Source organism: Ovis canadensis, chromosome 2, assembly GCF_042477335.2.
Source record: "Ovis canadensis isolate MfBH-ARS-UI-01 breed Bighorn chromosome 2, ARS-UI_OviCan_v2, whole genome shotgun sequence".
NCBI classification, from domain to species: Eukaryota; Metazoa; Chordata; class Mammalia; order Artiodactyla; family Bovidae; genus Ovis; species Ovis canadensis.
This window is the reverse complement of record NC_091246.1, coordinates 177,195,395-177,217,579: the sequence shown is the minus strand read 5'-3', so window position 1 is coordinate 177,217,579 and position 22,185 is coordinate 177,195,395. Positions and strand designations below refer to the sequence as shown.

Genomic DNA, 22,185 nt, shown 5'->3' with positions numbered 1-22,185 from the left:
GGCATTTCACATTTTTGTATATAATCATCACTGTGATGGTTTAGTTGCTAAGTTGTGTCTGGCTCTTGCGACCCCGTGGACTGTAGCCTGCCAGGCTCCTTTGTCCATGGGATTCTCCAGGCAAGAATACTGGAGTGGGTTGCCATTTCCGTCTCCAGGGTATCTTTCGAATCATGGAGTCGAACCCGGGTCTCCTGCATTGCAGGCAGATTCTTTACAGACTGAGGTATGAGGGAAGTATGATCATTGTAATGTTAAGAAATAGCTATAATTACCACTATTTCTGGGAAAAAAAAAAAACAAACAAACTGAAACTGAGCATATGCATTCTTTTGTCCAAGGTACCAGAAAAAGCACTGGAATCCAAGTCAGTCTGACATCAAAACCTTTGTTTTCTCTTTACTCTGAAGTATTCATGGAGTATGATACAGACCTGACTGCAGTTAAGAGGATGGGATGAATACAGGATGAGAGATTTAAGGCTGGAAAACCAGAAAGAGAAATTTAGATTCAATGTGTTAAGGAAAAGGGAATCACAGTCTCATCCTTAATAGTGGAGTGGCATAATAAATCAAAGGAGAATTTAAGAAAGATGATTTGTGACATGTGGAAAGCATTTAGAGGGCTCATGGTGGAATAAAACAGACCAGCTAGGAGGCTGCTGCAGTGATGAAATGGCAGCAGGTGGAGAGAAAGAGACAGTTTACAGATGGATTTGGAAGGAAATTTCACAGGATTTTGTGACTGAATGGATATTGTAGGGGATGAAGAAAGATGAGCCAAAAATGACTAAAAGATTTCGAGTTGCAATGAGGAAAGCTGAGTGAATGTATTCGCCTTGTCTCCCTCCCAGATTTCCAATGAAATAAACTAGGAATGCAAAAACAAGAATGCTTAATGGTGCGACAAAGAGGAAAGAATGCCAAGGGTCCACAAAATGTTAGACTCTCTGAAAGATGTAGAGAAGAGTGAATCAGAATGATGGAAAAGCCAAGAGTGCTGAGCAGCCAGGAACCAAACAAAGGCAAAAGAGCACAGCCCCTGAACAGAGGGTTATCCCTGCATCCCCAACAAGGTCCTCTCTTCCCACCACCAAAAGTAGTACAGGCAGAGCTGGGACAGCGAGCTGATGCGGGGTGGCTATCAGAGGATGCAAGTCCTCCGCTAAAGCAGAAAGAGAGCTGAGGTCCTGAGCCTCACCTCTGAACTCCAGGTTTCATTCAGCTTAGACCACTAAATCTGCCAAGGAAGCTTCTATTCACAGCAGCAGACTTAGAAAGAAAATAAGGCAGTCCCTTAGCTACTACTGTTACAAAACAACTAACACAAACTTGGGGGAAAATATAGCATAAAGCACAGGTATGGAGCAAATTCTTAAAAACTAAGGCGAAAGTATTATAATTTTATGCTAAGTAGATGTGAAGATACATAACATGCATGATTTTCTTCAAAAATTAATAAAAGAGATTCATATAAAGGTTGAAGAAAAAACCTGAATGGATAAGTAGCCATAAAGGAAATGAAGTATTTTTAAAAGATCTCCTCTCTTAAAATAAAAAGGTTCAAATGGATTAAACCCCAACAGCCTTCCAAGCCTTCCAATTCTCAACTATTTTAACTTCTCCCACAACTGAGGGGAAAAAAATAGAAGTTTTTCTAATTATGATCCTAGAATAAGCCTGATGCAGAACTTGACACGTTTCACTTTTGCTATATTTTACTTATGTATATGACATCACAGTCCTAGATAAAATACTAACAACATAAAATGCAGTGTATAAAAATACATATAATTTAACTTTGTTTAAAAAGTTTAGTATTAGGAAACCAATTCATAAATAAGAAACACAAACAGGTTAACACTTTTAAAATCTATCATCATTTTGAGGGATGTTAAAAGTGAATAAGAAATTAATCTCTATGATCAACATAAATTTATTTTAATATATAGGAAATATAAAAGTATATTCTTAATTTGAATAGGTTATTTATTAGAAACTAAAGCAAGCAGATTTAGTAAAATTTACACTAAAGTTGGAAATATGAAAAAATATTCACTTTCACAGTATTAATAATATTCTGAAGGTTCTACCCAGTACACTACAGGAATAAATTTTAATTTAAGAGGCATAAATGTTTAATTAGACAGAGCCAAATATAAGATTGTTTAGAGGTAATTTAATTACCTATACATAAAATTCAAGAGAATAGAATTAAAAATGATTAAAACTAATAGTCCAGTTCAGAAATAGAACTGATACACTAAAATAAATAGCTTTCTTTAAATTTCAGCAAAAAAAACAATTTAAAAATGTCGGGCCTAGAAACAGTAGTCACAACAACTCCATAATGTAGAAAATATCCAGGAATGATAAACAATAATTGTGCAAGAGAAATATAAAAAAGAACTATAAAATCTAAAAGCTGTTAAAATAGAATCATGAAATGGGAAATTATTTAAAAAGGAAAAAAATCACAAAATAAATTCAAAGGGTTATTAAATATAAGAACACACCTAACCTTCCTAATATATAACATATTTTAAAAATGAGGTGTTTTCCTCTAATAGATTGAGAAAGTTAAAAATAGTATACCACCAACTAGATAGGGATATAGGTATGCATATCCATTGTGAATGGTACCATATTTTGGTATAGTCAGTATCCTAAATTTATATTTTCTAGTGAGGTGCATGAACCTAGAACCTGTTATACAGAGTGAAGTAAGTCAGAAAGAGAAAAACAAATATAGTACATTAACATGTATATATGGAATCTAGAAAAATGGTATCGATGAATCTATCTGTAGGGAAGGAATGGAGATACAGAGGCAGAGAACAGACTTGTGGACACAATCGGGGAAGGAGAGACTGAGATGAATGGAGAAAGTAGCATCAACATATACACACTATCAGGTGTAAGATGGATAGCTGGTGAGAAGTTGCTGTGTAGCAAGGGAGCCCAGTCTGGCGCTCTGTGATGACCTGAGGGTTGGAGGGAGGGGATGCATGTATAATTATGGTTGATTTGCACTGGTGCATGGCAGACACCCACACTACATTGTAAAAATTAAAAAAAAATTTTTCTTTAAAGCAAGGTTCAGAAAAAAATTAAATGTACATTCCTAGCCTTGAACCAGTATTTTTGATTCTAGGAATTCATTTTATAAACATACTCACAAATGTACTGAAGAAATTCAAGGCAATCAACATATTAGATTATCCACATAATCAAACCCCAAATTATTAATAATAAGGGGCTGATTCAATACATTATGGGATATCAATTCCATGAAATACTAAAAATCTTCAAAATATTAAGCTGCTCTACATTGTATAAAATGGTCATAATATATTATTGCAAAAACACATTTCAAGACTTTACATTATGTTGATATAGTTATGATGAAAGTATGCTGCTGCTGCTGCTGCTGCTGCTGCTGCTGCTGCTGCTAAGTCGCTTCAGTCATGTCTGACTCTGTGCGACCCCACAGACGGCAGCCCACCAGGCTCCCCTGTCCCTGAGATTCTCCAGGCAAGAACACTGGAGTGGGTTGCCATTTCTTTCTCTAATGCATGAAAGTGAAAAGTGAAAGTGAAGTAGCTCAGTCGTGTCCGACTCAGTGACCCTATGGACTGCAGCCTACCAGGCCCCTCCGTCCATGGAATTTTCCAGGCAAGAGTACTGGAGTGGGTTGCCATTGCCTTCTTCATGATGAAAGCATATATAGCCATAATTTCTGGAAAGAGACACATTAAACTAGTAATAGTGATTATCTCTTGGCGTAAGATGGCACAAAGCAGGCAGAGGTGAGAATAGCTGCTTTAAATATTTCTGAATATTGAAGAAAAGTTAAGACAGCTTCGGTTGTGTTCCACAGAAACAGACACCAAGAAAAGAATGAATGCAAGTGATTTATAGTGAAGCGCATGCAAGGGAGTCTTGTCGGGGAGTGGGCAGCAGGTCAGTGAACAAGAGGAAGCTGTGGACACGTGCTGTGCTATCTCAGGCGAGGTTCCTGTTGCCTGAGGGAGCTTTGACACAGGGACACTCCAGGGTGTATTCCTTAAACCTATGAGCAACAGAACTGAGCTTTTCATGCTCTGGCACCCATCAGTCATTTGTCAAGAATTGCCCCAGAAGGAAGGGAACTAGTCTGACTCTGAGTACTTTCTGGCAAGGGGGAATCCTCTGAAGGAGAGTTACAAGTGCCCAGTGTTAGAAGGAAAACCGAAAAAGGGCAGGGCATATAGAAATATGTAAAAAGGGATGGTAAAAAGGGATCCAAAGGGATCTGGGTGGAGAGCCAACAACATCCACTATGGAAGACTATTTCTATAATATTTCTAAAAGTATTTCTATAATGCACACACTGCATGTGTGCATGCTCAGCTGCGTCCCACTCTTTGTGACCCATGGACTGTAGCCCACCTCGCTCTTCTGTCCATGGAATTTTTCAGTCAAGAATTGACTGGAAAAGGTTGCCATTTCCTACTCCAGGGGATCTTCCCAATCCAGGGATCAAACTCGTGGCACCTACGTCTCTTATGTCTCCTGCATTGGTAGGCAGATTCTTTACCTCTAGTGCCACCTGGGAAGCCCATAATAAAGCCTGCATTTTCATAAAAAGTAAGACAGGGAGAGAGGGCAAGAGCAAGAATGCAGCTTGTAAAGCAAAATTTTCCATGAATGCTCACAAGTTCCACATGAGTGTCAGAACCAACTAGATGCCCTCCCGCCCTACTGATTACTTCTCATAATTCTACCTGTCTATTAAAAAACCAAGATTAAGTAGCCCTTCATAGAAGTTAAGGCCTTTTTCTCTCTTCTTGTTCACCTTTTCCACCTGAAGTGAGATAAGTTGAGATCTTGAGGAATTAGAGGAACTCGCAAACCCTCTGCTGACGCTAACTGGAACCACACAACTCAGCCATTCATTTAGCTTTAATGCTGCAAAAGCTTGCTGCTGCTAAATCGCTTCAGTCGTGTCCGACTCAGTGCGACCCCAGAGACGGCAGCCCACCAGGCTCCTCTGTCCCTGGGATTCTCCAGGCAAGAACACTGGAGTGGGTTGCCATTTCCTTTTCCAATGCATTAAAGTGAAAAGTGAAAGTGAAGTCGCTCAGTCGTGTCTGACTCTTAGCGACCCCCTGGACTGCAGCCTACCAGGCTGCTCTGTCCATGGGATTTTCCAGAAAAGAGTACTGGAGTGGGGCAAAAGCTGGAGCACCTGGCAAATCAATTCTGAAGCTAAAGTCTAAACAGAACTCCCAGTTAAGGGACAGGCTCTAAGAATCTGTTTGTTCTGTTCAACTTGTTTGACTTCATGACAAATTTGTTTAAAACATTCCTAAAATGAATCAGTTGAGGTTTCTGCCTCAGCGTGGTCACTGAGCAGAAAAGTGTCTCAGAAACGTCCCTCAAGCCTTATCACTCTAGGTGTCTCTGAAGGATAACACAGCCTTCTGCTACGGACAGCTGCTGCCTTGGCCTCAGGGCTGGACTGGGCGCACAATTCGAGTTGTGCCTTTTGTGAGTCTGTATAGAGTGCATCTTGGAAACCTTCCATGCCTTTGTTTCTTCATCTTTAAAATGGATGCAGTAACTATTGCTCCCTTTACCTTCCCGAGCTGATGTGAAGATGAACCATGAGACCACACACATGAAAGAATCTTGTAAACCATATAATGCTTTATATCAAGTCACTTCTCCCAACACAAAGATACCAGACATGAAAATGGGGAAAGAAATAGGATCTTCAAGATCTGATTCCATGAATGTTGGAAGGTACTTGTTCAGGAAAGGTGTGTGTGGCTGTGGATGTGTGGAGTGTGAGGTGCAGTAAAACATCCAAATCAAAGAACACTAAGCTATGGAGAGCAGGCCTGGGAGCCTGAGCAGCAGTCAGAACTGAGGTACAGGTTTGGGAGTCATCAACATGGGAACAGCAGGTGAATCCATGACTTTGGAAAACACACCTTTGAAAATTTCACCTCCCTTTTCATTTTTGTAACCATATAATTCTTATACTGATCCCAGCTGTCTTTCATTGGAGTTATCAAAATGCACAACTTTATTAATAAAAAAAGATTGCTTTCATTGCTGCAAAATGTTAAATGGTTCTTTTGAGTCCCTATTCTCTTACTGGATACATTACCATTCAAAATATGCAGATCATGGGCTTTTCATGGCCATATAAACTACACATGTGGTCTCTTCTTTCATGTATGTAACCTAAACTATCTCCTAAGTTACTGTTTTGAGTGCATAAATATACCTACCGTATAATTTAAAGTAAAAACAGTGAGATTTTAAAATTGTCAATATATACGGCAATGCTTGAAAATCAAAATCTTTCATATTCTTGAATAAAGAGATTTACTTAAGTGTTTTTATGACCTGAGAATCCCTTTATTTGGCTCAAAACAGCGCCATTGCAAAGTCAAGTTTTTTTTTTAAAGACATTTATGTTTTAAATGTAGCTGGGACTGAACTCCAGGACTTGTCAGTCTGTGTCACTTGCCTTTCCCCTGATGCTAAAACCATTAACAATTTCTTCCACCTTTGACAGTTCTCACATACCAATTCATTGTTGATTTTCTTTTTTAAAATTTCGTACCATTTACATTAGAAGTCTTGAGACCTTTGGAGTTAGTTAAAAGTATTCCTGCTTCAAATAGGTTAGATTCTACTGAGACTACAAAAGTCACACATTAGTTTTCTGAAGTACATTATTAAACTGCAATGTTGCTTATCTTAATAATTAGAATTTAACTGAGAGCCAATTTACTTGTTATTTAAATTAAAGGAATAAGTAGATGCTAATAGTTTACAATTTTAAAATGGTATAGACAGGGAAAAGCCCTTATTGTACCGTTTTAATTTAAATTTTATTGATTTTGCTGATTATATGTGTTAAATAAGTATTCATCAATCCCTTTGCCTAGTTTCACTAAATTTTCCTTTTCCATAAGAAGATACAATATTCATTAGTCATATAGCATTTTAAATCTCTTTCTAAATATGTGTATCATTTGTGATAAGGTTAACGGCACAAACTTCATGTAAAACATACTTAAAGCAATTATGTTTGTAGGTAAGACATACTTTAAACTGTACAGTAACCAAAGATGTACATAATCCATGAAAAGAAAAACCAGAAACACTGTACATTAAAAAAGGAGAGAGATATTAGAAACCATTTTCCATTCTCTTTATCATTAATGACGTCATGGTATGGATGAGGGATTTGGGGTTGTTAAATGACCAGCCCAAGACACAGAGAGACACGTGTGTATGTATGTACACACACACACATATGTGTCCTTAGAGCAGTTCCATTTTGTTTACTGCTATGTCCTCAATGTCTGCTACAGTCTTAGTGTAAAGTCAGGGACAAACTAGTAAATATTTATTGAAATATTTTATTTTATAAATAAAACTCAAATCTTTGCATTGTTCTTTCCAATACACAAATGGAAACATTTAACATGTCATTCTTGCAAATTTATTGGGAGAATAGAATTGATAAACTGTGTGAAAGAAACTTGGAAAAAGGTGAGTATATACAAATCTAAAGCAGCATTATTATTGCAGTTTAAATTTATAAAACCTCCCACTTTTCTTACTGTAGGTCCATATATCTAAGAAAAGCAAAATTTACAGGAGCGATAATTTTAAAGACAACTATTTTAATTTCTTGAATGATCTGGCTAGGAAAAAGCTTTTGGGTCTAAATAGTGAAGTATTCATTTTTAATGGTAGTTCTATAAAGGAAAAGAATTCCTTATTACATACAAATCTTACAGCATAACAAACCAAACAGTTATTTTTCATGAATTAAAAATGACATCAGTTGGAAGTTTTCAGTCAATCATATCTTAGAATTCTTTCTATAATATGAAAATCTATACTGTAAACTGCTTTATATCCTTCTCTATTGAAGATAATTTTGAAATAAAGAAAGGAGTTGTCATCAACATCATTGGTCATATGACAAGTAATAAAATATTCAAATAGATTGTTAGCAAATAAAGATGTATAATTGTTAGCAAACAAAGACTAAGGCATCTGAATTGGACACAACTATTGGGCACAATCTTAAAATTATTTAAGATGAAACAGTGTTTCAAAATCTTCCAGTGGTTCAATAACTAGGTTAACTGGGAAGAGACTATCGAAAATAATTTAAACACAGTACAATTTAAATTATAACCAAGAAGAATATAGAAACTAGTTTGTTAAATCATCATTACACATACTATAAGAATACCTAGAGAATGAACTCACATGGATGAGTGCTCAAAATCATTTGGACCAATTTTTTAAAGCAGCTTTAATATTAATTGCCTCCAAAATCAAGACATTAAATGCCAACTTCTAACCAGCAATAATGCTTATGGCTAAGATAGAAATGAGATTCTTTACAGAAACGCTGACACAGCCCTAACTGTAGGCACTTGAATGTGTGGCTGTAATTCTTTTTTCAAATCTTACCCAGCAAAGCTTCAGGTAAAAGAGTCCACAGAATATGTAAACAGTAAGAGACAGCCCTGGAGCCTTTACAAAGCCACAGACCGGTGACACACTTATATTCATCTCTGTTTGCTTACTACTAAATAATGAAACCTTTCACAATGTATTGATTAGCTTTTTAATAGATAAAAGGTGGGCCGTGTATTGTGAAAATCAACATTTCTTAATTCATTAGACTTGCAAGAGCTACACATTTTAAGCTGACAGTGTTAAACCTCTAAAAGGTTTTTCAAAAAAGCTTTGTGCCTTACTTAGCATTCTGACCACTAATCAGAAACAATAAAAAGAAAATTAAGGAAAAAACTACAGAATGAAAAATAACAATGCCTTTCTTTTCCATTCGGAAACCTATTGAGCTATAAACTAAGTTCCCAAGAGCAGTCGGTTTCCCATGTGGAAGGCATTTAAAACTGAAGGACACAACATAATCTTAGAACAGGCCAACGGAACACCATTTATACTGGAAGGTGACTGGCTGGAACACAGGATCTGTCTAATACCAATTCTCATTTTAAATAATGTCTAAGATAATGATGCTTTTAATGAGGAGTCCATTTTAAAGCCCAGCCAACTCTAAGTTGTAACCATGATATGGTGGTATTTTTTTTCTCCTCAGCACTGTCATCTAGGCAACAGACAATTATTGATCCTACACTAGGAAACACTGTTTTGATGTTTATTGATCCAAACTATATGAGGGAAATTGTGATTTCTCAATGGAAGACAGTCATGCATTATCACTTCTTATAAATACAGAGCTGTGGACAAATATATGTTATGACTATCACACTTAATAACTCTCATAATTAACAATTTGTTAAAATAAAAATAACCTCAATAAGCTCATGTGGGATAATACTGTATAATGATGAACTTAAAATTGTAACACCTTGCATCAGAAATATTTTGATTTTATAGGTTTCTAAAAATTTGCTAACTTGCATCACTTTTTAAATTTATGTTTTACTTGATAAACTCATCATTGTATCACAGAAAAACAAGTTGAAATGTACAACAAACTAATTCTTAAAATCACCACTAAATTTTATCTTAAACTCAAGCTAATCATCCATTTATTTCAAATTTAATCTGTTTTACAATCTGCATTTTACTTAGAGGCAAAAATCACACTTATTATGAGTTACAAATAATAATGCAAATCTGCAAGAAGTTGTCAACTGGCGAAGTTTTTACCTTGTATCATGTCACAAAATAACTAACATTTTATTATAATGTTAACTCCAAATGCTAATTTTCTTTTCATTTGATGGCAGATGAGAAATCTTGTGCTATTAATGTTTTTATAAAGAATATGTTGCTGTACAAGAATTTCAAAGAAAATAATACATTCGGGTTTGCTACTTAAATTCTGCAGATGCCTAGCAATCCTACTTTAGGTATAACAAAACACTGAACACAGGCCAGGAAAACTGGACAAGGAAAAGTCACAGACACACATACTTCATAGTTTACCTGCGATATTTATCCATTTAGCTTAGTGTTTTCTTAAAAATTGTAAATATCTCCCAAGTAAGTAAAAATCTGTACCAGTGTTATATCATAGTGATTTATTTGGGCTCAACTCCCTCTGACTATTTTCAAATGAATCAGACAAATTTCTTAAAATTAAAATTTCAATATCCCCGAATGAATCCACTACTCATTTAAAAATATCTAGCATTTTATGATGGCAATGGGAATAGAAAAGTAAAATCTATTGCCAACAATAATCCAACCTCGTTCCCTCTGCCTCCTACCAAGGGCAGATGAACTAAGTCCATCTGGTTCCTGGAAACTGAAAAAATTAGTTTTCAAACATTTGATCCACTTGCTCCTGGGATTTAGCAAAGAAGTTCAATATTAGCTGAAAAGGTAGAATAAAATTAGAAGCCATTTAAAGGGCCAATTTATTACTTTTTTTTTTTTTGCTGGGGTGGGGTGAATGTTGGGATTGGGGGGTGTTTCATTTAGATTTACCCAGCTCAGCCACTCTGTTTTCTGTTCACATTCTAACCCCCTTGTGTTATAAGGTTGGAAACAGCTATAAGATTGTGGAGAATGTAAACAGCTTTTTATTGTCCAAAAGGATGGCAGTGTAAGGAATGTGTGCTTATCACACGGCTGCAGCTCCCCACCTCACTTACCATGATAAAGTGCTCCAGGAAAAAAACATTACAACCCAAGCACAATCCAAAAATGGATTAGAATTTGACATACACTTCCTTAAAAACTAATCAATCAATCCATGCTGTAACATTAGAATCTAGCTCTTAAGGAAGGTATACAATCCAGTCAAGATGTACTTCTTATTCCCTACTGACTCTGGTTGTGTGGAGGAAAAGAAAAAAAAAAAATCTAACATTCCCCATACAGTAGCTGATAGGAGAACTTTTCCCAACACATCCCCCAATACAGTCCCTCATCTTTAACAGTCTAATACAGTGGAACAGATACACAGTTGATCACTGAATGCAAAGTTAAATAAATGAAAAAAAAAAAAAAAGAATGAACTAAGAGATCCTTGAAGATCCTACCTAAGTAACCTAAGTACTTGACTTCCCCAGGCTTTTATAGTTTAACTTAATACACACCATACAAACGTGCTTTGTTAGATCATCTTGTATTGGCATCCAGATCAAGCATTTTAAAAAGCAAATGATACTGATGACTAATGTGAAAAATATGTGGCACGCTTAACGCCTGGCATGCAAAATGTATTTTAACATGCAATATTGTATACAGCCAGTATGTACTGGCTCATTCAAGGACAACGTCGGAGCATCACTGCATTTTCTTCTTGATGCCATTGAAGAATTTCTTAGTTAATGCTGTGCAGGTGAAGCTCATCTCCGTTGTATAAAGAATGGGCAGGCCTTTCAGTGCCCTCGCCCCTTCACTAAGAGATTTTCGAGTTCCTTCCATCCCCAAACTTGCAAATATCTCTGTGTCTACAATATGATATGTATCATACAGAAACTTTAATAAGTTACTTGGTTTTTCCCTCGGAGAAGTGGGAGAGAGAGAGAGAGAGAGAGAGAAGGGCAGATGGAAGAAAGGGAGGAACACATCATCATGCTTGTGTTCCTTACCCCTGTTTTAACAGCCCAGATTCAATTGGATAAAGTCTTAAGTATGAGGACCAAAGAAACCCTGGCTTCTGGCGAAAGCCCTCTTAATAGCACGGCATTAAGTGCCTAGAGAGCAGGAGAAACCCACCACAGACGTGGACTGAGCCACAGCAATCCCCTTACAGAATTTTATTTTAAAAGTTGTTTTCTTGAAGATTTTACTTGGGCTCTCCCTTAAACAGAATTATTTAGCAATCCATACAGCATACAGGTAATTCGGAAGGAGGAGAGCGTGGCGCCAAGCCTCCAAGCAAGGAGGGATGAGTGTCACCCCTGGAGCTGTCGCCGAGAGCCTCCCTGGCGGACCCTGCGTCACCTTCTAATTCCCTTCCTATTCCTCAGCTCTCCCTGAGCCGCCCAGAACCGACGGGAGAGGTCTTTGGGAACAGAACGCTTAAAGATGACGGGGTGGAGTTGGACTTGAAAGTTACATCCTGCCTCCCCGTCGGCACAAAACCCCATCCTAGTCCCCAGGGCCAGACTGGAAAACGAAGAGAAATACCACCTGTCTCTCAAATCGGTTTTTTGCCTAAGTTTTTCCCCACCAAGGAGCCACTAATCGGTCCTGAGAACGAGGATGCACGATGCCGTGGTTTACAAGTGTTTGCGGGCATCCGTGCAAAATACCACGTGAAAAATAAAACCCACCAAGCCTCTCAAACTCTGGGTCTTTCAGCCCATCCTCATCACGTCCGTCTAGCCTTCTCCCCTCCTTCCCTCCTCGATCGCTTTTCAATAAACCTCTTCCTTCTCTCGCACCTTCTTTCCTGCCACTTTCTGCCCTTTTCACTCCAGTCCTCCAGTCTCAACCCAACAAAAGCCCCTCACCAGGCTCCGGGTCCTCTCTGAATCCCATTCCCTGATTCTTCCGCTTCAACCTCTAAAAAGCAAACCCCCAAACTCCCTCCGCTGCGCGCGCCCCCAGCCCCAGGTCCCCAGCAGCCCCAGGCTCCGCTTCTGAGTCGGCCACCGGCGCGGTTTTCCCGCCGAAACGCCGCCCTGGCGCGCGGGGCGTGGGGCGCGGGGCGCGCGGCGGGCCGGGCACTCACCAGCTGCAGCAAGCCGGGGACCACCACGAGGGGCAGCGGCCGCAGGCGCATGGTGCCGGGTGGCGCGGCGTCTCACGAGCTGCGCGCCCTTGCCTGCCACTCGCGCATCTCCACTTCGGGGGGCAGGACTGAGGACGCCGGGGACACCGCGCGGCGCTTCCTTCCCGGAATCCGAGCGCAACGCCGCGCCGCGCGGGTCGGGTGGGCGGGCTGGGAAAGGGGTGGGGGAGGGCGAGCGGGAGATGCTTCTGGGGCCCCCGCGCGCCCCTCCTTGGAGGGGGCCGGAAAAGGAGCGTGCGGGGCCGCTGGCGCTCCGGCGTGCTGCGAGGGGCTCCAGCGGTGCCGGGGGCTCCGGCGTCCGCGGGTCGGGGTGAGCGCGGGGGGCCCCCGCGAGCAGGGAGCTGCGGCTCTGGCGCTTTGGTGCAGGGTTCCCTCGCTGGGCTGCTCTAGGCGGGCAAAGCGGAGCGCGCCCGGGAGCCCGGCGAGGCCCGGCTCTTTCTCCGACCCCACCCAGCAGAGGGCCAGTGTGTGTGGCTCAGTTGGGTCAGGCGCTCTGGCCACTGACCAGCTCTTCTTTTGCAGGGGAAGAGGCAGCGGGGATGGGGTGTGGGTGAGGTTTCCCTGCTTGGATGCCGAAGAAGTGCGCCCGGAAAGCACCCAGGGAGTTCGAGGGGAAGGAGACGGCAGGGTCCTGAGACGGGGCGTGGGGAAGCTGCTAACAGGAAAGCCTCCGGTGGGTGGTGGTTGAGTGGGGCGCGGGGTGGGGGTGGGAGGGCTGGATCCCAGGACGTCTCGGAAGGGCACCCCACTCTGCGGCAGCACTGGCTTTCGGAGTCCAAGGCAGGGGGTCCAAAGTGTAGCTGGCGGCTGGAAGAATTTTGGGAAGTGGAAAGTAGTGGAAACCTAGAGGGACCTTGAGGAGGGGTAGCGACAGGGCTGTGAGAAGCCGAGCTAGCAGTAGGGGTCCAGGCTTACTCGGGTTTGAGGATGCTACTGAGCTGCTTGGTGTCCAGGTTCCAGATAGAGCTGCGCCCGGGCACCTGGGGGAGGACTTAGAAGAGGAGAGCCCGCTGCAGCCTCCCCATCGGCAAATCCTCGAGAGGGATATTTTTGAGGCCAAGGCTGGGCAAGATTACAAATCTGCTGCCTGGCATCCTCACCCCCATGTTAGCAAGTCTCCATTTGAGAAATCCTTAACCTTTAACTGTTTCTGTGCTAGACACTCAAGTCAAGAGCCAGTGGGGCTCAGGGATTCCCATGTTTACGGTGGATGAAAATTTAGTCATCATCCATCAACCCCTTAAAAAACAGATGGGAAATCTAAGGTCTAAAGAGGTAAAACCGCTTCTCCAGAGATAAGTCCCTAGGCAGCTACTTCAAAAGAACACGCAAGGATAGTTCCTGCCTCTCTTGGAAAAGAAAAACACGTTGAGGCAGGGAGTGGAGTTGTGATTGATTTTCAACCTTTAAAAAATAAAACACAACAAAGTGAAATTTGAGTTGGAATTGTAGGGGGAAAATATTTCCATCTCCTCCTCACACCAGGACTGAGGTGGGTAGGGAGGGTCCCACCCTTCCTTTCTTTGGGTGTGTCAAGATTTTGCCGACGGTGTGTGTGTGTGCTGTGCTCAGTCGTGTCTCACTCTTTGAGACCCCATGGACTATAACCCACCAGCCTGCCTGCCTCCATGGAATTTTCCACACAAGAGTACTGAGTGGGTTGCCGTTTCCTCCTCCAAGGGATCTTTCCAACCCAGGGATCAAACCCTCCTCTCCTGGACTGGCAGGTGGATTCTTTACCACCGAGCCACCTGGTGCAAAGGGAAGGGAGATCATTCCAGACTGTTATGGGCCCCTGTGTGAGTTTGAGAGGTGTTGTCTCTGAGGCTGTGGGTGGGATATACAACTCCATTCCCTGTGGAGGAAGAGTCAAAAAAGGGTTATACATCCTTCCTAACTCTTGGCCAAGCCTGACTGGGGAATTCTAGGACCCATGCAAAGGCTGCAATAGCAACAACCCACTTCTGCTTGTCCTCAGACTCAAAACCATTATTTGCATATCTAAATATACAACTCACCTCCCTGTAGTTACCCTTCCCCTTCACAAATATTCTTTACCAAGATTGGGAGCTCACTTCCAGAAAGTTAATCTATCCTGGAAGCAGAAGTAAGATCATTGCAAAAAACGGGACCAATGTAAGTTGATTGGCTTGTCCAACTTTGTCTCTGTATTTAATTTACAGACAGTCTTTGGAAAATGCTGAATAGGGAATGGATTGGCAGACATTAGAGGAACACCTTTATGGAGAGGGGCTGCTAAAAGAAGAAAGACTAACAGTATTGCAAGAGGCAGTACCTCATTTAGACTTGGTGTTTCTGCAGGAGCCCCAGCTGACTCATCTCTGAAACTAGACGGTGAGGTCCCTTCTTGATTTAGTAGTTTCCAATTCTGTTATCACTAGCTCTTTCAATGAGGAGTGCATGACTTAACACACTATTGAAATGAATAAATGATTTAAAGACTGAAATATTGCACTCTTTTCTTTAAATTTGGTCCTATTTCTTAGACTGTTTCTGCACTTTTGGGAAATTTATGCATAAAATTTTGAAGTGAAACCTCAACCTGGACATGTGTTCTAATACTAAGTATTCTCACAATGGAACTTGTTGAAGGGTATTGGATTCCAAGCTAAGAGCTAAGGGACACAGGAGAATTTGTGTGTCCTGTTACTTAGGCTGTGGAAGAGAAGCACACAGGATCCCCCAGTCTGCTATTACTGTGTTTATTTATAAGGTGATTGCTGCTAATTTAGTGTATTCCTGAAATTTTACTGTATATATTGTGGTAAAGTGAAAGGAAGGAAGAAGGGAAGGAAAGGAGGGAGAGCGGGGAGGGAAGGGGAAAAGATAGGCAAGAATGATAGACTTTGCTGGCAGTCCAGTGGTTAAGATTCTGCACATACAGCGCAGGGATCATGGGTTCAGTCCCTGGTTGAGGAACTAAGATCCCACATGCCTACACAGTGTGGTGCCCCCCTCCCCAAATTTTTTTAATTAGAAAAGAAGCATGCTAGAAGCACTAAGTACATTGACCGTCATTCAGAACACTCAGTGTAAACAGGAGCATGCCACAAACAAGACAGTCCGGGGGAGCTGAAGTGTTGCCCAGGACAGTTGGAGGAAGGGCAGATCCTTGGAAACCAGCATGACTGCTTCATAGCAGAGATGAAAAGTGAGCTTCTGAGAATGGCCAGATTTAGTTAATGTAGGAGAAAATAGGGAAAGCCATTCCATGTGGGAAGAACAACATGAGCAAAGGCCAAATGGAGGGACTTCATGTGACTTCACTGATGGATGGAAAAGGAAGTGGACCAGACTGACTTTGAGGAAAAAGGAGAGAAAAAGTATGTTATAGGTGAGATGGCAGGGATTTGGGAATGCCAGGCTAAATAGGTTACATTGGTCTGCAGGAAATAAGAGTCTTCCAACATTTTAGAACAGAAAAGTCAGACATCAAGTGGAATAGAGATATGTGCAGTGGTAACAGGATTGTCTAAAGCAGGAGCCTGCATGAGGAGATGGTCATGGTTGTTGGAAAGCAAAGAATGAAGAAATGCGGTGCAAGAGCTACTACAGAGGAACAGGCAACTGAACTGGGGTTGGAATGTTGTGAAAGTGTCTCGGCATATTCAAGGGATTTTTTTTTAACATCGTCCCTTTCTCAGAGGCAATTTAACATCTAGAGAATCAGATCATCGCCTTTTTCATTTTGCAAGTGTGGTTTTCCCAGCATGAGGGGAGTGAAAAGGGTCTTTTCATGTAGACAAAGTAACAGAAAATAGAACCTACCAAATTTTCCTGCCATATGATTCCACTGTAGTCTTTTAAAAGGGCAACTTATGGGGATATTGTCGATGCTTTGAAAGCCAGTCTGTCAACGTGTGGCTCCCTTGGACCATTCACCTTTTCCTTGTGCTTCTCCTCTGCACTTACTTTCTCACCATTGACTGTTCATTAGCATCATTACCAGAATGTGTATAAGAACATCATATGCCGTATAACATTTGAGAGCTGCGATGGATATCAGACACTAACCAACTTTCTCACTTTATATTTAATGAAGTGGAAGCTCGAAAGGTTATGTGACTTGCTTCAGGTCATCTGGAGAGAGGCATGGGCACATCTGAAGCTTGAGTCAAAGCCTTCTGTTTCTTTGTGCAGAGTCTTTCCAATTCGTCACTCTGCCTCAGGTATTTTTCAACTGACCAGCAGTTATGAAAGTTGTGATGTAGTGAATGAATGAACCTTTAGTGAGTAAAAGTTGTGGGAGTGATCTATGGATGCTAAAAGCCCCAGAGTCTATCTTATTATCAGGAAAAGAGGTCTGACAGTACCAAGCCTGAAGCATTGATGAGGTAATAATTTTAGAAAGGTGAGAGGATACAGAGAATTGCATGGCACATGGCTCTGCAACCCTCTGAGGAGGAGTAATCAGGACTCAGGAACATGGCAGGACTACGCCAAGGATACAGAGAATTCTCAGGGAGCCATTGGACCTCTTTGACCTCTGTGATAAGAAGCTGGTGGACTTTTTGGTAGGAATTCGGAACAACAAATCCTTTTGAGTTGCCACTTTTGCTGAGTAATTGAATATTCTTTAGTCACTATTTTATTAATATGATGCTGTGTTACACTGACTCAACCCTGACAGCACTGGGGACTTTAACCTTTTTAAAAGTGGACTTGAAAAAAAGAAAAGTGGACTTGAACGGTGATATTTTTCACCCAAGAGATTTCACTATAGAGCCATGGTTGAGAACTGCTGCTCTACAAAAACTTATTTTTTCCCCTCCCCTTCCTTCCCCCTGCCTCTCTTCTTCTTCTGTTTTTAATTGGAGGGTAATTGTTTTACAATGTTGTGCTGATTTCTGTCTTGCTGCTGCTGCTGCTGCTGCTGCTGCTGCTGCTGCTGCTGCTGCTGCTGCTGCTGCTGCTGCTGCTGCTGCTGCTAAGTCGCTTTAGTCGTGTCCGACTCTGTGCGACCCCATAGATGGCAGCCCACCAGGCTCCCCCATCCCTGGGATTCTCCAGGCAAGAACACTGGAGTGGGTTGCCATTTCCTTCTCCAGTGCATGAAAGTGAAAAGTGAAGGTGAAGTCGCTCAGTTGCGTCCGACTCTTTGCGACCCCATGGACTGCAGCCTACCAGGGTCCTCCGTCCATGGGATTTTCCAGGCAAGAGTACTGGAGTGGAGTGCCATTGCCTCTCCGATTTCTGCCTTATAACAATGTAAATCAAATCTTCCTCCCTTCCCTTCCCTATAGAATTGTAGCCTACACATTTGGAATGCACTAACAACTTATTTATATTCTTAGTTCTATGGGACTTTTCAGGAGAGAACTGGACATTTTCTTGGTAGATGGTTCAGCATGTTTGGGGGATTTATGAAGTTTTATCACATAAATGTTATCAGTTGCCCCAAGTTCAAACACAAATCAAAGAGTTCTTCTACAGTGAAGTTTTTTTGCCACAACTATATCTCTTCATTTGGATGTTAGAATGTGCTACCAGCAAAGTACTGGTGGCTGAAGCCACTATCAGCAGCCAAGAGGAGAGGTTGGAGGGAGGGGAGGAGAGGCAGCCTGTGGGTCCTAGTGAGTCCTGTGATGATGTGGGTGAACATCACTCAAGACTCACAAGGTGGGAAAGAGCATCTCTACCAATCAGAGTGCGTTTTGTAAAGTTGTCGCTATGTTTCAATGTGTGTTGCCGTGTGTTGTTCGTATATGCATGTTATTTGACTGAATGGTCACTTTTTTTTTTACTGGTATATCAAGTATAATGGATGTCATTGTTAGGAAATCAATTAACCTCCTTCAAATGTAGCTTCCTGTGGAAAGAAGGGAGGAGAACAGAGCCATAGAAGATTAGAATTGTAGCATTTTGCTTAACCCTTCAGTTTATAGATGAAAAACCTGAAGCCCAGAGACGGAAAGTGATATTCTCAAGGTTACACAGCCAGATGATGGCATAGGAAGGTTAGCCTCCAGGGTCAGTGCCGGGGGAGCCCACGCCAACCTCTTTTCATCCCAGATGTCTGTCTTTCTTCTTCCAGGAACCCTAAATATTCTCAGATTGAAATCTTTTCCTTTGAATAGTTAAGGTAGTGTTCTGTAAATGTGTTTTTCCCTTGCTGTCTTTCTGTTAATCATTGTGGACCAGATGTTAGACACTCCACAGCTCCATCCTACCCCTAGAGTTGCATCTGACTCTTCACAGCCCCATGGACTGTAGCCCGCCAGGCTCCTCTGTCCATGAAATTCTCTAGGCAAGAATACTGGAGTGGGTTGCTATTCCCTTCTCCAGGGGATCTTCCTGACTCAGGGATCAAACTTGGGTCTCCTGCATTGCAGGCAGACTCTTTACCATCTGAGCCACCAAGGAAGTGTGCCTAGAGTAAGCCTAGAACAGTCAAGAAAGCCTTTTGGTTTCAAATACACAAACATAACTGAAACAAGTTGAACAATGACAACAGATAGCTATTTAATGATTCACAGGAAGTTCAAAGGCTGAAGGTAGTTTCAGGCAATTTGAAATGAAATTCAGAAATTCTTGAGTGGGATATTGGGTCAGCCATCCTGAGGGTGTGAGTCCGTTATGATGGGCAGGGAGCACAGCTGCAGAAAGCTTAAGGTTGGACCCTAGAGAGCAGGGTTTGAAAATCTATCCTCCAAGAAACTGGCTTTTTAAAGAGACTGACCACCTCCCAACCACCAACAATTTTCTGCAGAAGGAATTTGAAGTTGTTTTCTTTAGTTTTTCACTGATTTTCCCCCAAATATCTTTTTTCCCTTGATATGGTCTTTCCTTGCTCAGATACCTCCAGTTTTTCTTTCATAGATATTTGAATGAATTTCATCTCCTAACTTCTCATACTCTGGCTTTTTGTGTCTACTTGAACAGCACCTTGATGACCCTCACCTCATTTAACAGAGACTCTGTATCAGATGAACTGAGCTTGAAACCTGTGGAAAATGGTTCGGAATCACAGGACCAGGGATTTCCCTGGTGGCCCAGTGGCTAAGACTCTGCACGCCCAGTGCAGGGGCTTGCGTTCAATCCCAAGTCAGGGAACTAGATCCCACATGTTGCAACTAAGGATCCTACATGCCTCAAAAAGATTGAAGATGCTGCTTGCCACAGCCAAATAAACAAAAATAAAAAAACCCCGGGAGCATCCCCATTTACCACTTCCTGCTTCTAAAGTAACATGAGTTGATTCTTTTGTATGATGGAAGCCATTGCTTATAAAAGCATAATGCCAGTTATCCTTCCTAGTAGGTCTAACCACGCCAAGGCACTGTCCATTGGCTTCAAGCAATTGCAATTCATTTTTTTGTTTATAGCCAAGTTCTTATTTTTGTAAACATTGCATTCTGAAATACAGGTGACTTTTGAACTAGCAGGATGAATGAGGCACAAGAAAGTTTTGCTTTTTGAGTTCTTCTGTGCAGTGCAACCAACATGTTCTACCTGTGATCTCTCTGGACGTCAACATTACCATCCAAGTGCTGCTTTCATGTTTTATTTCAATGTGTCAAATGTGTGGTGCTTTCCTTGTCTACCAACAGAAATTGTGTTAGGAAACGAGTGGGCTAGTTTTCCTACCCTAATCGGCATGGATTTATGTTAAGTGGCTGCTGGGGTTTGGTACAAAACTCCCCATTTCTAGGAGTTTGGGGCATCTCTTTTTCCCCTCTGCCTATCTAAAATGAACTTGTCTGACTTTCCCTGGCAGAGGAGTAATTGCACGGAGAAGCCTTCTCTCTATTTATTGGAACATCTTGAGTGCTATCTGCTGGTCAAATGTGGCATTGCCTCAGAAAGTGAGCTTCAGGCAAATTGTCACGGGTCTTCTAAGGATAACTTTTGTCTATTGGCTGAATATACGCTGAATAAATGCCGTATGTTTTAGCACATCCTGAAACATACTGACTAAGGACCTGCATTCTTAAATTATGTCATTGCCAGGGAATCACTCATTGCCTTTTGGATCAAAAGACCCCTTGATTAAGAGGCGTACAAATTAGAGTATAAGTGCAGTGTAACCAGTGCCCGCTTGTCCTTCCTTGAAATGAATAACTGAATAGTTTAAATCTGATTCTCACTTTGCTGAGTAATGTCAGTAGATAAAAATAAACCTTTAAAATGAGCTTTATGGAGTCAGTCAATAATGCTATGTCTTCATGTATAAAAAGGAAGACAATTTGCACTCAATACTAGGTAATAAGCATATGCCAGTACTAATAATATTGATCAGAATGCTTAAAAGATAGCAGTCAATATTTAGTATGAGTTAAAATTCATCCAATTTATGCTAACCAAACTATATTTTCTGCCCAAGGTCTTTTGTTTCAAGCACCTGGTAACTTATCCAAAGAGGCATATTATGCTTTACCCAAGATCCCAGAAAAGAACGTATGAGGAGGGAGTACAAAGCATTGAAGAACTGAGGGTCATGAAAAGTGATTTGAAAGTCATGGTCTAAAAGCCAAGGGGTCTTCTTCTTCTAGCAAAATGAATAATTGTTCCATTTAGGACAAATAACTGTAAAGGAAAGACCAAGTACAGGAGATCACTATTGATTATCAGGAAATAATGAAGAGAAAGGGCTAATGTGTTGACATCATTTAGGCAAAGATCCAGATGATGAAGCTGTAGTTAACAGGAACTTTATAGAGACACATTGATTTAACAGTATACATGGAAATAGACAATCCTATCATCATTTTTAAGTTATTAAAATGCAACTTATGCTGCCTTTCACTTATTTTAAATTGTTTATTCAGTAATTTGGCATTATTTATGTCACTTCACATTAATACCTATATATTCTCCTGAAAATTATGATTTTAAAAATTGAATATCCTGGATTTTGAGACTGTGTGATTTTTGTAACATATTCAGTTATCTGTATGCTATTAAATAATGACAGAAACATTTTGATTTATAATGAAAAAGAACAAGTTAAAATATGTAGCTAAAATTTAAAACCATTCTGTTTCAGCAATAGAATATTTAAATATATATATATATTTATAGGCACAGGCAGGAATCTCACTAATACTTATTTTTCAATCATTCCTAAATTTAGCTTTCTTTTTTTTTAACACCAGGTGCTGTACATATATTATCACATATAATCATTACAACGATCCTGTAAGGTGGGTATTATCTGAAATTTGTAATGGCAAAGCTGAGGAATACAAAAATCAAGTATTTTGCCCAAGATGACTTAGCCCTCATGTAACAGAACCCAAGATTTGGACCCAGAAACTCCAGAGCTTTCTGTCCTAACTGTGACATAACTGTCTCCAACTGTGTTGCTGTTTACATCCTGTCAATAAAGTTCCAGGTCTGTGCAAACTCTTCATGATTTTCCTCTCACAGTGACCACCAGAAATGAGAAAAAGT

General features: G+C 40.8%; 1 protein-coding gene across 1 annotated transcript in view; it reads right to left on the bottom strand.

The window, feature by feature from the left end:
* NXPH2 (neurexophilin 2) overlaps nucleotides 1-13,273 on the bottom strand; it is a 127,529-nt gene extending 114,256 nt beyond the window's left edge. Inside the window, exon 1 of the mRNA XM_069574435.1 lies at nucleotides 12,712-13,273. Coding sequence (XP_069430536.1) covers nucleotides 12,712-12,762 — 51 coding nt within the window. The 5' untranslated portion in view covers nucleotides 12,763-13,273. The remainder of the gene's footprint in view (nucleotides 1-12,711) is intronic.
* Nucleotides 13,274-22,185: the final 8,912 nt, after the last annotated feature.